The sequence below is a fragment of the Malaclemys terrapin genome, chromosome 13 (assembly GCF_027887155.1).
Source record: "Malaclemys terrapin pileata isolate rMalTer1 chromosome 13, rMalTer1.hap1, whole genome shotgun sequence".
NCBI classification, from domain to species: Eukaryota; Metazoa; Chordata; order Testudines; family Emydidae; genus Malaclemys; species Malaclemys terrapin.
This window is the reverse complement of record NC_071517.1, coordinates 32,275,842-32,292,302: the sequence shown is the minus strand read 5'-3', so window position 1 is coordinate 32,292,302 and position 16,461 is coordinate 32,275,842. Positions and strand designations below refer to the sequence as shown.

Here is a 16,461-nt window from a genome sequence, read left to right as displayed (position 1 = left end):
GTGCCGCACTGGCCCTGGCACGGGCTGAGCCTCCAAGCGCAGCAGCAGAGGCAGCGGCAGAGAGAGGGGGGTCAGCCAGGCAGAGCAGCAGCGTCCCCACCTGCAGGGGAGGGGTCAGCGCTGGGACAACAGGCCGGGCTGGGAGCTCTGGCAATGAGTGTGATACCAGCACTAATGGCCCTGCCGGAGACTCTGGGCCTGGCCAGCCGGGAGCAGCCAGCGAGTCTCTCAGGGCCTGGGACCCTGCCCAGGACAGGGCAGCTGCGGGGGGAGGGGGGGGGGCAGGAGGCTCCACAGGGGCTGGAGATTCCCTAGAATAAGGCATCGAGGAGACGGGCTCAGGATCCCGACAGGCTCAGGGGCCAGGGGTGTGGAATGGCCCAGAGAGCCCAGCCATGCCCAGGGCCCCGTGGCCATAGACTGCACTGGGCTGGAGGCAGCAAGGGTGGGGAGGGATGCAGGGCTGCCAGTGGCAGGGGTCTGAAATAACCCAGAAGGAGCATTTGGCCTTCCTGACTCCAGCCTTGCCCTGCCATTCTGTCCTGATCGCTGCCACCAACTCCTCCTCCTTGTCACTTTGGCCCACCCATAAAAAACAATGGCTCACGTTTTAGGTTCTTTTGCAAAAAATTATCTGAGTATATGAATGTGCCGATGGACGTTCTATAGCATCTCTGTCTACCTTCCTGAGGTGGGGTGTCTGTGACTTTGCTAAATGTGTCAAACTATTTGTAAATCTAAAAGAGTTCGTATAGTGTGAGTGTTGCAGCCGTACACAGTGGGGTTCCCAACTATGTCATGATTTAAATAATACTGTGCCTGATCTTGGGACAAAAAATGGTCAACCCTCAAAGTGACAACTACAAATTCGTAAGTGATCAGTATAATCAATATAGAATCTATAGATTGGGCTACAGGCCCCCTCACACCGACTGCCGTCCCCTTCACTGGCTCCACTCCTTGTCTCCGCCCCCAGGCTCTGCCCTGCCCCCTCACCCAACACCTCCTGCTGCTCCCTGACTACCAGCCCCACTCACCCTCCTTCTCCCTTTGTTCCCTTCTCCCACCAGCTCCCCCTTACACCCCGAACAAAATCCCTGCTGCTGAGCATCATCCAACCTCCTCCTCCTCCTTCCTGCCCCAGAACCCCCTGCTCTCACCCGGCTTCCCAGCTCCGACTGCCCCCCATGCTCCCGTGCTGGTTTAATTCACACACCCAGACACTGGGCACCAGCACAGTGCATATGTGCAAGGTCCATGTCCTATGGTGGCACATGAGACCCAAGCTCTGTGGCAGTCCCCTGGCGTTACGGGGCTCTGCTCCCCAAGCCCTCCCCTGTCACTGCCCCTCCCTGGCCAGTCCAGTGTCCTGTCTGTTACTGGAGTAGTGAACGAATGCTCTTGTGGTTAAAGTGCTGACCTAGGAACCAGCAGATCTAGGCCCAACTTTGCCACAGCAGGGGGCAGTCAGGGCTTGTGGTCCCTGGGAGGGGACCTGATGGGAGGTTTCTCCTCTTTCCCTTGGAAGCAGGTGTGAAAGTAACTTACATTTCTTACAGGTACTGTCCTATGGCAACCACCCCTTGGGGAGGGAGGTCAGGGCGGGAGCTTGGGGCAGCGCCACCTAGGGACTGCGTGTGCTGGCTCAGGCTGGGGTCTCACCCCTCTGCCCCGGTTGTCTGGCGCTGGGGCTGGGGGTCATGGGGGGAGGGTTGGAGGGGAGGAGGATAGAAGGGGAGGGAGTGGGCAGAAGGGGAGGGATGGGCTGCCCATACCCAGTACCGCCCAGTGTTACCCTGCCAGCAGCATCCAGAGACCTGCCCCGAGCCAGCCAATCTCTTACCGGTGCGCTCTACCAGGGCACACCAGCTTACTTTCACCTCTTCTTGGAAGTAACTTTAAGGACTTGTCTACATGGGGAAAAGCCCTGAGTAGCTAGTGCAGAACAGCTAGTCAGCACTAGCTGCCTGTGTGGACACTCTGATTCCATGCTAAGAGTGCCCTTGTCTGCTTTGGGTTAATCCACATTGGAAGAATACAAGTGCAGAATATTCCACACTAGCTACTCTGGGCTCTTCCCCATGAATTCCCCATGCTGAGAAACCCTAAGTGTGGGGACAGGAGATTTAAATTCCTTGTTCCTCACCCCAGCAACCCTTCTAGAGCCACCAGCTGCCCCTCTGCCCTCCATCCACTCTGCCATTGCATCCTGCAGGGTTGGATAAGCTCATCAACTGGATGTTTCTGCCAAAAAATGGCCAGGATTGAAATAAACAATGTAGTAACCAGAGGCTAGAAAATAGCAACAAAGAGCAGTTAACTAATTATCTGCACCAGCTCCCCTAGTGGGGGTGTGAATAACCAAGCTCCTCAAAGTTTCATGCAGACAATGACATTTTGCCCAACTGTCCTTAGATATTGTGAGAGCTGTAAGAGGACTGAGCAGGGAGCGAGTATCCCAGAGGAATGGGACTGAGAGTGACTGCGGCAGTATCAGCGTTAGTTACCTGCGTATCCTTGGGCTCTGGTGAGTCCTGAAATAATCAGAATTGAGAATTTACACACACGAAATGCAGACTCAGCAAGTCACATACTGCGAAAAACAAACCACACAACCAGAAACAGCTTACCCAGTTCTGCCAGAGGGTCCATGGGAATGAGAGGAGAGAAAAGGGGAAAAAGATCATAAATGAATCAACAAGAGAGATTCTCAGTAACAGAAGTGCCCAGTTCTAACCCCGCATTACATTGGCCTCAGTGGGAATTTTGCCTGAGTAAGGACAGCAGGATTGGGCTCCTAATCACTAGTTATGACTTCTCCTTTATTGCATCTGATCCTGCAAACCCTCCCCTCAGAAATCAATGGGGTCGCACCTGTGGGGATCACTCATGTGAGTCAGGGGGGCAGAATGGGGCCATTAGTGATAAGGGGCCCAGTTCTTTCCCCTGCTCCAGTCACTGTGTGCAGGGATGGTGCAGACTGGCTGGAACCAGGCTCTGGACATCAGAGAATTCCCCTGCCATAGGGAGAGCCCAGCCGGGGTAAAGCAGCATAGCTGGCTCCTGTGTCAACTGCCCCCACACCATCCCGGTGTAGGGGGGGGTGTCAGGGCTGGGAGGGGCTGGGGTGTGTGAGCTGGGGCAGAGTAGAGCAGAGCACATCACCAATTCTCAGGGACCACAGCCAGCTGGAGCAAATTAGAGCAACTCCTGGAGCAGCCTGAGAACCAGGGAGCCATAACCAGCTCCCTCACTGCCCCCACCCCAAGCAGGTCCTGGCCTAGCAGAGAACCTGGGCCTGCAGCTCAAAGAACTCTTCCCTCATAAGAGTCTCCATCATCTGGGTGATGCTGGGTGACCCCAAGGGGTGATGAGCGCCTGCAACTCCTGCCAGCTTCAGTGGGATCAGACCCATGTGCTGGGGTGTGTGTGTATATATATATATATATATATATATATATATATAAAAAAAGCCAACAGGGCCCAAGCCTGCTCCAAGGAGACCTATGGGTGCGGGAGAACATCAATGGAGAGCTCACCGGGCTGGGCCCTATTGGTATAAAAGAATCATTGTTCTTGTTACAGAGTCTCTCAGGTGTCAATAAGTGACGTTTGTTTACTTTTTAAGAGTATTTCCAAGGGTTAATGTGAAAAATAAAAAACTGTTAATATTCATATTTCAAAACCAAAAATTTCCCATCCATTATATCTGGGTAATATCTGGATTTCCCCTTGTCGTGTACGTTACCTGTCTCAGTAATACATTAATGTTTTACACTATCACGTCTTTGCACACACAACTCTGAGTGTTCCTTTTCCAATTTAAAGCATAATCAAAGTTAGTAAAAATGCTCTTACCTTTCGCTGCCTCGTATTCCGCTGGAAAGTCAAAGACATCGGGAGTTAATGTTGAGTCTCAAAACTTAATGGGCAACAGTCAAGCTAAAAGCAACGTCTCCCTCACTGGTGATACGAGTGTTTTGAAAGATTTGTTCATAAGACACTAAGCAGAGCACAGCACAGGAGCTGGCTTCTTATGGGCGAATGGACTTAAGCTGTCCTGCCCCATCTGTTATATCTACTGTGTTATAAACCTCAGATACTGGACAGGTAAACCTGGCCCAGAGAGCAGGGCTTCCTGGCTCCATGTCATTACTCATCTCTGGCCGTGCCACACTGTTCTCTGCAACCCCCCACCCACCTGCCCCTCTTCGTCCCCCGTCCTCTGCACACGCGCGCACACACACACACACACACACACACCCCTTTAAGCCCCACCCCAGGCCATAATTCCATATCCCATGGCCAGTCTCCTGCCCCACTGCACATTGTTATTTGCATTCCAGTAGCATCTAGAGGTTGCACTCAGAGCTAGGCCCCACTGTGCTAGGACCTGTACGTGCACGCTGAAGGTCAGGCTCCACAGCACTAGATCCTGTACACACACACACTCAGGGCCAGGCCCCACTGTGGTAGGTCCTGTACGCACACACTCAGGGCTGGGACCCACTGGGCTACATTCTGTATGCACACACTGCCAGGCCCCATGGTGCTAGGTCCTATACACACACTCAAGGCCTGGCCGACCACATGCCCAGCCAGGAGAGATTCCAGGAGCCACAGCACAGCTGGGTTTGGAGGAGGGATTGAAGAGAGAAGGGGGCAGCTTTACTAATACTAATGGGGTGTTTTTCTGTACATGGAGTGGGAGTGGGAGAAAACACGGAGGTGTTTAAGGGAGAAGCAGACAGGTGGGTGACCCAGGCTGCGGGTGACCAGACATCCCAATATTAGGGGCTTTGTCTTATAAATGCAACTAACCCCTCCCCAACCTCCACCCAGCACAGAAAAAAAGTGTCCAGATTTTTCAGTTACTATCTGGTCACCCTACCCAGGCTGCCAGGAGAAAAAAAAAGCCCAGTGGCAGTACAACTCCCCCTGGAAGTGGTGCTGAGGATGCCAGCCCTGCGTGCCCACCCCTATAACCGGCCCCACACGCCCACCCCTATAACCAGCCCCACACGCCCACCCCTAGAACTGGCCATCGCTGGCAGAGGGAAGGCGGCGCCAATCGCTCAGATAGGGTGGGACTAAATGTTGAGTTGAGGGACTCAAAGGCAAAGACAAGGAGCTTGTGCTGGAGCGGTTCTGGAGGGGGCCTTAGTGGAACTAAGTGGTGGATGTGGCAGGAGAGACGAGCCTGAGGGCTGAGCCTAGCAGCCGTGATTTGGATGGAGCTGAGGGGACAAAGTGGCTGGCATTAAGGCCGGGCAGGAGCAGATCACAGCAGTGGAGGTGTGAGATGATGGGGTGAACGAGAGCCTGGGCTGTCAGGACAGACACAAGAGGCTGTATCTGTGACGTGTTATACACGCAGGAGCAGGGAGACTGGAGTGAGGTCAGAACATGGGGGCCTAGAGAGAGGCTGAGTCAGAGACAATGTCTAGATTGACTGGGCTGATGGAGATGTTGTTGGGGTGGCCAACACTGTATTTCAAAAATACAGGACAGTTTTTTTCTACACTTCCCCCCCCCCCCCCCAACCCCTGACCTGGGCCTACATCATGGAGTGGTTCTCCCAGCCAGGGCAGGGGAAATACCCCCTGGCCCCTCCCATAAGGAGACACTTCGAGCAGGGCTCAGACCCCAGGCCCCCCACTCTGCTCTGGGCTCCCTGCAGCCAGCTCAGGCCTCACAACCCACCTCAGGACCAAAATCCCTGGACCCCAGAAGGGGCAGATATCCTGGTACCTAGCTCGGGGCAGCCCAGTGTGCGGGATGGGAGGCAGGGAGGGAGGGAGAGCTGTCACAGCCCCCAGGCTCGTGGTGTTATCCAAAGAGATGAAGAAACTAGGAAGTGGGGTGGGCTGTGAGGGGCCGGAAGAGCTTTGACCTTAAGTTGCCCTCTGGCCATCGACGAGGAGGAGTTGTCAGACAGGCTGAGATGTGGGATGGGACGCCCGAGAACAGCCTTAGCAGAGCAGGAGTTTGAGAGTCACTGGCATAGAGGTGGTGTCTGATACCGTGAGTGTCCATAAGAACCACTAGGGCCAAGCACTGAGCTTTGGGGGATGTGCTGTGAAAGAGTGAGACAGGAAGAGACCCACCCAACAGAACAGACACCGAAAGCGATTAAAGAGGCAGGAGGAGAACTGGGAGAGGAGGGAGCTGTGAAAGGCGAGGATTTAATGGAGATAGGCGTGGTCAGGCCCGCCCACAGCAATTCCAGGCCCCAGGGCAGAACAGTCATTGGGCCCCCACGCACACACAAGCTGCACCCACGCAGACCCGCTCCATCTGACATTTGGGCAGTGCTGCCGGCTGCACTCTTGGGAGCGCTCTTCCAGCATGGCCAGGGCTGCCATGTGCCCATCTGGTAGTGTTGCCAATTGTCTAATAGCACAAACCCAAAGACCCTTGCCATGCCCCTTGCCCCGCCCCTTCACTGTGGCCCTGCCCCCTGTCACTCGCTCTCCCCCACCCTCACTCACTTTCACGAGGCAGGGGCAGTGGGTTGGGGTCTGGGAGGAGATATAGGGTGCAGGCTCTGGAAGGGAATTTGGATGCAGGAGGGGGTGCGAGGTGTGGGCTCTGGGCTGGGGCAAGGGTTGGGGTGCAGGAGGGGGTGCAGGGTGCAGGCTCTGGGAGGGGGTTGGGGTACAGGGAGTCAGTGTTTTCCTCGGACAGCTCCCAAAAGTGACTGGCACACTCCTCTGGTAGCTGCTGCTAGGTGTGGGGGCTGGAGGCACTGTGGGGGCAGCAGCCTCGAAGGGGAGCTCAGAGCTTGGGCAGGGGCTCGGGGAGAGGGGCAGGGGGTGGAGTGGTGGATCACACACTGCCCATGAGGAAAGTTCTTCTCCTCCCCATCTCTCACCTCAGTTCTGGGTGGTCTCTGAGCATGTCTACTGGATCAGGCCCCACGGGTGAGCTAGATGCTCCTCCCCCCAGTTTATGTGTCGCCGGGGGCACAGGTGGGAGATAGATGCCCAAATGTCTAGAGTGAGGCAGCAGTGCACTCTTTGTGCCCAAAGGCAGAAACTTAGACAGTGTGAGAACTTACACAGAGATTTATGTCCTGAGTGAATTTAGGTGCCTACAGGGGTAGGTGTCAGCCCAGTGTGGGGTTGTGGATCACAGTGCCTAAAACGGGTATTGTGGCTGGAGTTTCGGTGCCTAAGGCTCTTTGTAGATCGGGACCATAATGCGATTCTGAGATAAAAGCTGAGGGAGGTTGTGGAATCTCCATCATGAGAGCAGGTTAGATGAACGCCCGCCAGAGATGGTCTACATAATGCTTAGTCCTGCCATTAGTGCAGGAGACTGGCCTAGTTGACCTCTCGAGGTCCCTTCCAGTCCTACGACTCTATGATTAGTGGGGGTTAAGGTGGGGAGGACATACTTGTAATTTAAGGGTAAAGCACATTACAGGGATCTTGTAATTATCCCCAAACCAAGTGTTATAAACTCAGGAAATACAGAACTAAGGTTACATTTAAAATCAATTGGATCCCATTGATCCCAGACACTGACCTTTCTGTCTCTCCATCTCAGATTGCAGAGCCTCTAGAGGGAGAAGAAAAGGGAGAGACATGAGATTCCCCCTGTCATGTTTATAATGGTAACCCCACAGCTAACGTAACTGGTCCAGACACTGACCTTTCTGCATCTCCATCTCAGCTCGCAGAGCCTCTAGAGGGAGAAAAGAGGGAGAGGTGAGACCTCCTCCTGTCGTGTTTATGGGGATAGACTTAATATTGTAACAGATACTGACCTTTCTCTCCCTTCCATTCAGACAGCAGGGTCTCTAGAGAGAGAACAGGGCGAGAGTTGCTTCATCAATTCACAGATTCCAAGGCCAGAAGGGACCATTGTGATCACCTAGTCTGACCCCTGCATAACACAAGCCAGTGGGTTTCCCCACAATAATTCCTACAGCAGATCATTTAGAAAAACACCCAATCTTGATTAAAAACTGCCAGTGCTAGAGAATCCACCATGACCCTTGGCATGGGCAGTGGGTATAATAGGCTAGGAGAGTCTCAGCCTCCCCTGCACTGCCGCGGCCACCAGACCTCTATTTGTGGGGAAGTTTTTGATTTATTATGCCCCATGCAGGTTCCGGGGCAGCTGAGGAGGCCGTATGTGCTATTCAGTTTCCTGGGTTCATCAGTAATTTCCCTGGACTGGAGATTACTGTGGAACCCAGGAAGATGAGTAGCACATACCACCTCCTCAGCCGCCCCGGAATCAGCATGAGGCATAGCAAAAGTGTCTTCCAGACCTGAGCGATGTTTTTCCCCAGGCAGCTTGGAGTCTGGGGAGGGGATGCACAGCACAGCTGCAGCTGACCCAGGGCAGCTCTGGGCAGGTGGGAGGGGAGGGCTCGGGGCTTCAGCTGGCCTGGGGCTCCTCCAGCCGAGGGAGGGGGCGCTTGGGACTCCTCCAGGTGTGGGGGAGGGAAGGGGGGTCTCGGGGCTCTGGCTACGGGGGTGGGGAACGGGTGAGAGAGGCGGAGGTGGGGCTAGCTTCCCCAAAGGGGGGCTTCACCCGCCGCCCATGACCCTCAATAAATTGTTTCAACGATTAATTAATAATGGCCGGCAAGATTTCACCCTGTTGTGTTTATGGGGATAACTCCGCTGCTAGCTAATGTGATGGACCCAGACACTGACCTTTCTCGCTCTCCTTATCCGATTGCAGAGTCTCTAGAGGCAGAAAAGGGCGAGAGGTGAGATTTCACCATCACGTTTAAGGTGCAGTTCCTGCTATTAACGTAATTGTGCTGTAACTATGAAAGCGAGGCAGACAGACTGACAAACAGGACACACAGAGGTCTCAACATCCCTGCAGCCAGCATCCTCGCTGCCTCGGCCCTGTCACACTCCTGTCTAATCTGGCTATTGAGGGTGGTGGCGGGGGGGGGGGGGGGGGGAAGAAGGTCTCTTTTTTTGTCCAGTTCCTTGTCTGCTCCCCTCTGGCCCATCCCCTGAACAGCCCCAGCTTCCCCTGCCCCAGCTCCTGACTGGGGGCATGGAGGATAGAAGTGAGCGATGGGAATGGGGCACTGACCTGGGCTGGGAAAGGGGACAGGGTCTGATTGGCTCCATTCTAGGCCAACTCCTGACCCTGTGGCAGGTGCCTGTCCCCTGGTCTTAGTGATACATGGGAACAGCTCCCCCTAGGGCCTGAGAAGATGGGGGTGTCCCAGCTAAGAACAGGGTGGAGAGACCTTTCTTTAGCTGGGTGCTCAGGTCAGCATGAACCAAGGAGCGGGGTATGGATGGGTCCCTTCAGGCATCGCTTCTAAGATCAGCTCTTTCCCACTGGGAGCTCGTCCCCTTGATGTGTCAGCCCTGGGGTACCAACACTGCTGGAAATGGAGGTAGCGTCATGTCTGTCAGTCACTGCTGAGAACAGCCCGAGCGAGCCCATCTTGTGCCCAGTGTGAGCAGCGTCTCAGACCAGCTGTTCAAGTCCTGAGTGTGTTTGTGTTATTACAGCATCCTAGCCACAGCTCACCAGTGCAGCTGGTGCAGAGAATTCTCTGAAAGGCCCAGGGAACAAGGCAGTGACAGTTAATTGTTCTGATTGTTTAATGCTTCAAAATTAGCCAGAGTTCTCTCTCTCTCTGGGCATATACATGACTTTTACATACAACTCAAAATGAGTGTATCCCTGTCACCTAAGTGTGTACTCAACCCACATAATGTATCTGTTAACTAAAGCCACTAACTAAACCAGTTCACACCTGGTGCTGTCAGAGTGTGCAGGTGACAGTTCTAAAGGTGCAGCATCCAGTTTCAGCTTTCACAAGTACAAAGCTCCTCTCTGCTTCTCTCAATTACCTGTTTCCGGGAAATCATTGGAACAGGCATTTCCCCTTCCCAATCCTTCCGACACTGGTACATTTCTACATCATTTTCACAGCCCTTCAGGTGAGAAAACCCTCTGGATGGGACTTTCACAGCTGCCTTGGGGGTTTGCACACTCACAATCCATTAATTTAAACAAAAATTGAACATTCAGACCCCTTAGGCAGCTATGAAAATTCCAGCATCTCTATAAACACACAGATCACTGAAGGGCAGTTCTGCCCTTTGCGACTGGAGAAAAAAAATACAGCTGAACACTTACGCTACACTAGAGAGTCCATTGCCCCGTGTACCCTGCTGGCTGACACTCAGAGCCCAGGGCTACGAGGTTCAGAACCATGCCCTGATTGTTGGAGCCCTGGGTGTGTGGGACCCCAACAACAAGCCGGTGCTGAGAGTGTGTGGAGTCGGTCGGCGCCACGCCCGGCTAATGCGGCAGCTCATGGTGTCGGACGCCATTAGATGGTCCAGGGACATATACACTGAGCACATCACAGGACACTGACAATACCAGAACCAGTGCGCTGACAAGGGACACAGTCAGGGAAATAACCCACTTCCTTCCCTGACAGACTGTATCTGTCTATAGAAGACCCACAAGACACCGATGGACCGAGGGACAAACTCCACCCATGTACCAATCCACTTTACCGCTACTGACTCTGACTCTATGCACTCTATGGGTGGCGTCCCCGAGAACACTTATTCCCTACCACTTAAAAACTCTCACACCTCAGTCTGGGACAAGGCTTGTTATGTACCCTACGTATCTCGTCAGCTTTGTAACCAAGACTTTTAATTTTTCATAACCCAAGCTTGACCCCAGATGTACAGTGCCTTTTCTTTAAACCTGTGTGACGTGAATTTGATTTCAAACAGCTGTAATAAAATATTTGGATCTCAGGCAGAGCAAATCTGAGTGTAGATAAGTGCTAACTTTCTATTTACACAGCCACTGCTTTGCCCATCCACAGCTCCTACTCACAAGCACAGACTGGGGGGCAGAACTGAGCCCTAACAAACCCCTCTTCTACTTTGTGTTCTGTTTTTCTTGCCAGCAGCCAAGTTCCGTATGTCGGGACTCCAAGCCCAGCTCACTGAGCCCCACATGCTGTTTCAAACAGAGCCGTGCGGATCCCCAGGGAACAGTTCAGAGTCACACTCGCTCTGGATCCCAGAGTGAGATCTGAAGGGCTGAAACCACTTGACAATTCTTGGTTCAAACATGATCATAGTTTCTTCAGCTCCCTCTTCACCCTCATCCTGGCTCCCACTAACTGAAACTCCTCCGGACACTGAATCAAAGCCCCTTAATCCCTGTCTCTTTACTTTTGGTTTGGTTTAAATCTGTCTGTCTCTCACCATGTTCCCCTCACCCCCTCTCATTACATCACCTTTTGCTCTGCGTTGCCTCCAGAAGCAGTAACTGGCCAGGGCCGTGAGAACAGCCAGGAGAGGCAGGATCCCCCCCAGAGCCAACATCCAGGGATTGTCTCGTGGGAAAAACAGCTCTGCAAGAGAAAGTGCCATTGACTAGGGAGCAAACACGTCCAGAATGAAGGCAGGACACTGTGACAGTGGTGACACTGGGACTAGTTAAAAGAATCTCACAGGGAAATACACAGGGAGATGTGGCTCCTTTGTGCTTTATTATTAAGCCAATGGAAGCCCAAGCTTTAGCCTGGTTACTGAACATGGTTAATTAATGGGAGGGGTCATGTTGGGGATATGGAGGGGGTAGGGTGCAGCTCCATTATGCTACACCTATCTCCCACTGGCATAAATTCAAACATTCCCTAGGTTGCTTTAAGTCAGGGGTCTCAAACTCAAAATGACCACGAGGGCCGCATGAGGACTAGTGCATTGGCCCGAAGGTGGCATCACTGACACCCACCCCTTGCTGCCCCCGGCCCCAACCCCACTCCACCCCTTCTATGAGGCCCTGCCTCTTCCCATCCCTTCCCTGCCCCCATTCCAATCCCTTCCCCAAAGTCATGGAGCAGGTCCTCAAGGAATCAATTATGAAACACTTAGAGGAGAGGAAAGTGATCAGGAACAGTCAGCATGGATTCACCAAGGGGAAGTCGTGCCTGACTAACCTAATTGCCTTCTATGATGAGATAACTGGCTCTGTGGATGAGGGGAAAGCAGTGGAGGTGTTATTCCTTGACTTTAGCAAAGCTTTTGATATGGTCTCCCACAGTATTCTTGCCGCCAAGTTAAAGAAGTATGGGCTGGATGAATGGACTGTAAGATGGCTAGAAAGCTGGCTAGATCGTCGGGCTCAACGGGTAGTGATCAATGGCTCCATGTCTAATTGGCAGCCGGTTTCAAGCGGAGTGCCCCAAGGGTCGGTCCTGGGGCCGGTTTTGTTTAATATCTTTATTAATGGTCTGGAGGATGGTGTGGACTGCACTCTCAGCAAGTTTGCAGATGACACTAAACTAGGAGGCGTGGTAGATACACTAGAGGGTAGGGATCGGATACAGAGGGACCTAGATAAATTGGAGGATTGGGCCAAAAAAACCCTGATGAGGTTCAACAAGGACAAGTGCAGAGTCCTGCACTTAGGACGGAAGAATCCCATGCACTGCTACAAACTAGGGACCGAATGGCTAGGTAGCAGTTCTGCAGAAAAGGACCTAGGGGTCACAGTGGACGAGAAGCTGGATTTGAGTCAACAGTGTGCTCTTGTTGCCAAGAAGGCTAACGGCATTTTGGGCTATATAAGTAGGGGCATTGCCAGCAGATCGAGGAACGTGATCGTTCCCCTTTATTCGACATTGGTGAGGCCTCATCTGGAGTACTGTGTCCAGTTTTGGGCCCCACACTACAAGAAGGATGTGGAAAAATTGGAAAGAGTCCAGCGGAGGGCAACAAAAATGATTAGGGGTCTGGAGCACATGACTTATGAGGAGAGACTGAGGGAACTGGGATTGTTTAGTCTGCAGAAGAGAAGAATGAGGGGGGATTTGATAGCTGCTTTCAGCTACCTGAGGGGGGGGGGGGTTCCAAAGAGGATGGAGCTTGGCTGTTCTCAGTGGTGGCAGATGACAGAACAAGGAGCAATGGTCTCAAGTTGCAGTGTGGGAGGTCTACGTTGGATATTAGGAAACACTATTTCACTAGGAGGGTGGTGAAGCACTGAAATGCGTTACCTAGTGAGGTGGTGGAATCTCCTTCCTTGGAGGTTTTTAAGGCCTGGCTTGACAAAGCCCTGGCTGGGATGATTTAGTTGGGAATTGGTCCTGCTTTGAGCAGGGGGTTGGACTAGATGACCTCCTGAGGTCCCTTCCAACCCTGATATTCTATGATTCTATGATTCCTCACCCCAACTCTGCCCCCAGGGGGTGCAGGAGAGGTGCGGGGTGTGGCAGGGGCTCAGTGCAGGGAGTCGAGGTGCAGGAGGTGTGCAGGGTGCGGCAGGGGGCTCAGGGCAGGGAGTTGAGGTGTGGGGTGCAGGAGGAGTGCAGCAGGGGGTTGGGGCGCAGGGTGTGGCAGGGGGCGCAGGGCAGGGAGTTGGGGTGCGGGAGGGGTGTGGGATGTGGCAGGGGGCTCCAGACAGGGGGTTGGGGTGCAGGAGGGGTGCGGGCTCCAGCTCAGCGCCGCTTACCTAGAACAGCTCCAGGGTGGCAGCGCCACACACTGTGGCCAGGGCAGGCTCCCTGCCTGCCCTGGCCCCGCTCCGCTCTGCTCCAGGAAGCAGCCGGAGTCCCTGGGGGGTGGGGATGAGCAGGAAACAGCGCCATGGCTGCTCTTGCTGCTCCTCCAGGTACCTCCCCCAAAGCTTCTATTGGCTGCGGTTCCCCGTTTCCGGCCAATGGGAGCTGCAGGGGGCGGTACCTGGAAGCGAGAGCATGGAACCCTCTGCCTCCCCTCCCCCCCGGGGTTGCAGGGACATAGTTCCAGCTGCTTCAGGGAGCGGCGCAGGGCTCGTGGTGCCATGGGGGAGGTAGAGGGGCGGGCGGGCGCGGGGAGCTTGGCGGGCCACACAAAAGAACCCCGCGGGCCACATGTTTGAGACCCCTGCTCTAAGTGATCCCAAGGCTGCAGTCAGTGCAGACTGGCCCTCAGAATCAGAAAGTTGTGACTAGCTTCCTGACACCCCCAACTCTCCTGTGCTCCCAGGGACTCAGCTACATGAGTGTGTCTGGACCAAAATATGCTAATGCAGGATTTTAATAAAAACAAAACTTAAGCCTATAGATTCAGAGTAAAAATTCCTGCAGAGTCCTCTTCCCTGGGCCTTGGAGCAATGGTTGACTAGAGGGTTCTTTGCTAGATGATTAGTGTGGTGTATTGAAAACTGTGTAAAAGTTACAAGCTGACACTTGAAATCCTGAGGGGATTCCTGGTCCTACTTGCAGACTAAAGGGCTCTGTAGGGAGCATGCATCTGGGTCCTCTGTAGTCAGTCTGCAAAGAGCTAGCCTAGAGCAGGGTAGGTTTGGTTCTGCCTCTCTGCCTTAAGGAGCAGCCTGCTTTGTCTCTCTCTGTATTTGACTGTGGCATGTTAGAGTTCTGGATTCTTAGAAATAAAGCAGTGCTACATTGCAGCCTTTCAGGAACATTATTTATGTTTTGTTTGTAACTCACCGTGTGTGTGCTGTGAACACAGCAATGAGGTAATACTGGGCATATCATAGACTAACCAACATTGTAGCACTACGAGACCTCAGATGAATAGTGCTTTACAAATACAACATTCTTACTAGTATAGTAATGAAATATTCATTCGATAGTAACCAAGTTATTTGGCAGATACTATTACATAAAATCACAACCTTTTTTCCTAATTTGTTTCTGCCTATTTTGGGCCTCAACTTTTATTGCTCGTATTTTCAGATGTAGTCTAAGTAGCGATGCTCAGACCATATCCAGAGAGCTCTCTTGTGCTGTTCACGAAAAATGACATTATTACCCATATTTTCATAAATATTCAGCACCCAGCGGCTCTCTCTAAGAACAAAGGAGAATTCCCTCCCCTACCCCCACTGAGAACTGTGATGGTCACAGCACTCAAAGACGTTAGATACAAACATAAATACTCCTGCTGGAAGGTTGCAGCGTAACATGACTTTATTTCTTAGAATCTAGAACCCTAAGATACAAGAACCCCAAACAGAGAGGGGGGCTGCTCCCTAAGGCAGTGGGCACAACTCACCCCTCCTTGCTTTATGGTGGCTTGTCTATAGGCACAGACAGTGCACTTCAGGCTGGGATGTAAATACACCTCACACTAGCCTGCTGTGGCCTAACTGGTTGTGTGCACCCTGCTGCACTGCACTAGAAGTTCCCTGGTGCACTTTGATCTATTCCCGTTTCAAAGTGGGGCAGATCAAAGCGCACTATGGAATCGTAAGTGCATGTAGCAGGGTCCACACGAACAGTTAGTGTGTGGCAGGCTAGTGTGAGGCAGATTTACACCCCAGCTTGCCACGAAATAACTATTCCTGTAGACAAGCTCTGATTCTGCTCTCATGCTTTGCTACAGAGCCCTCTAGCCTGCAAACAGGACCTGGAAACCCCCCACTCTTAAAGTGACAGCTTGCAATTCCACCACAGTTCTCACTACAGCACAAGAACAAGGGAGTGTTCCCTCCCCCACCCCTACTGAGATAAAGGATGATTGCTGGGTACTGAGCTATTATGAAAATCTGGCCAATGGTGTCCCAGCCTGCAAGGTGCTAAACACCCTCAGCTCCTACTGGAGTTGAAGGGTACGTCTACACCAGGGATCTCAAACTCAAATCACCACAAGGGCCACATGAGGACTGATACATTGACCTGAGGGCCGCATCACTGAAACCTTTTCATTCAACGATACAAAAGTATAGTAAAAAATGAAGAGTAATATAGTATGCTATTAAAAGTCAATGTATTAACGTTTTTAAAACTGTAATGCAAAAAGTCAGTGCTAATTTTGACAGTCATTTCATTTTTGGCCACTTAGCTGGCAGCGTTAATTTGTTAATTGTATGAGTTAAAAAAAATTTCTGTCAGCCTGTGATGGGGTGTCCATCCCACACAAGCCCTGAGTGGGTAAATGTGGGCCAGAAAGGGCCAATTAACCTTATATGTTGCAGCTGGAGGGAAGCCAGGGATTGATAAGAACTAATGGAAGATGAAGCCCAGCAGGGGGAAGACCTGGGCTAGGATGATAAAGCCAGAAAGTGACAGCAGGAAGGAGGCTTCAGGGTGGAGGTCTGCAATCACTTCCTAGAGGGAAAGGGAGTTGGCTAGAGACAAGGAGGAGGTTAGGAGGAGAGTAAACCCTCTGGTTCTATCCTGGATTAGGGATTCTTACAAGAGGCCTAAAAGGGTGGGGTACCCACAAGGAGGTGCTCCTGCGGTGAGTGGACCCCTTTACACAGGTCTGCAAATGTACCTCGTAATTTCAGTCCAGCAGTGTTTTCTCACTTATGCTTCTTCACCAGTACTATATTCTGCACTGGGAATTTAGAGTCTGGTCTAACTCCCATTGAAATCAATGGAAAGAATGTCATTGACTTAAATAGGGGCTGGATTAGACTCATAGTCAAAAGTTCTGTTGATGGATGCATAAACAGAAGGGCATACAGCTCATACTC

General features: G+C 52.4%; 1 protein-coding gene across 1 annotated transcript in view; it reads right to left on the bottom strand.

The window, feature by feature from the left end:
* LOC128848360 (butyrophilin subfamily 1 member A1-like) overlaps positions 1-16,461 on the bottom strand; it is a 48,897-nt gene that overhangs the window by 16,203 nt on the left and 16,233 nt on the right. The window contains exons 5-11 of the mRNA XM_054048340.1: positions 11,267-11,383; positions 8,673-8,705; positions 7,772-7,804; positions 7,531-7,563; positions 3,859-3,879; positions 2,631-2,636; positions 2,508-2,534 (exon numbers count right to left, since the gene is read on the bottom strand). Coding sequence (XP_053904315.1) covers positions 2,508-2,534; positions 2,631-2,636; positions 3,859-3,879; positions 7,531-7,563; positions 7,772-7,804; positions 8,673-8,705; positions 11,267-11,383 — 270 coding nt within the window. The remainder of the gene's footprint in view (positions 1-2,507; positions 2,535-2,630; positions 2,637-3,858; positions 3,880-7,530; positions 7,564-7,771; positions 7,805-8,672; positions 8,706-11,266; positions 11,384-16,461) is intronic.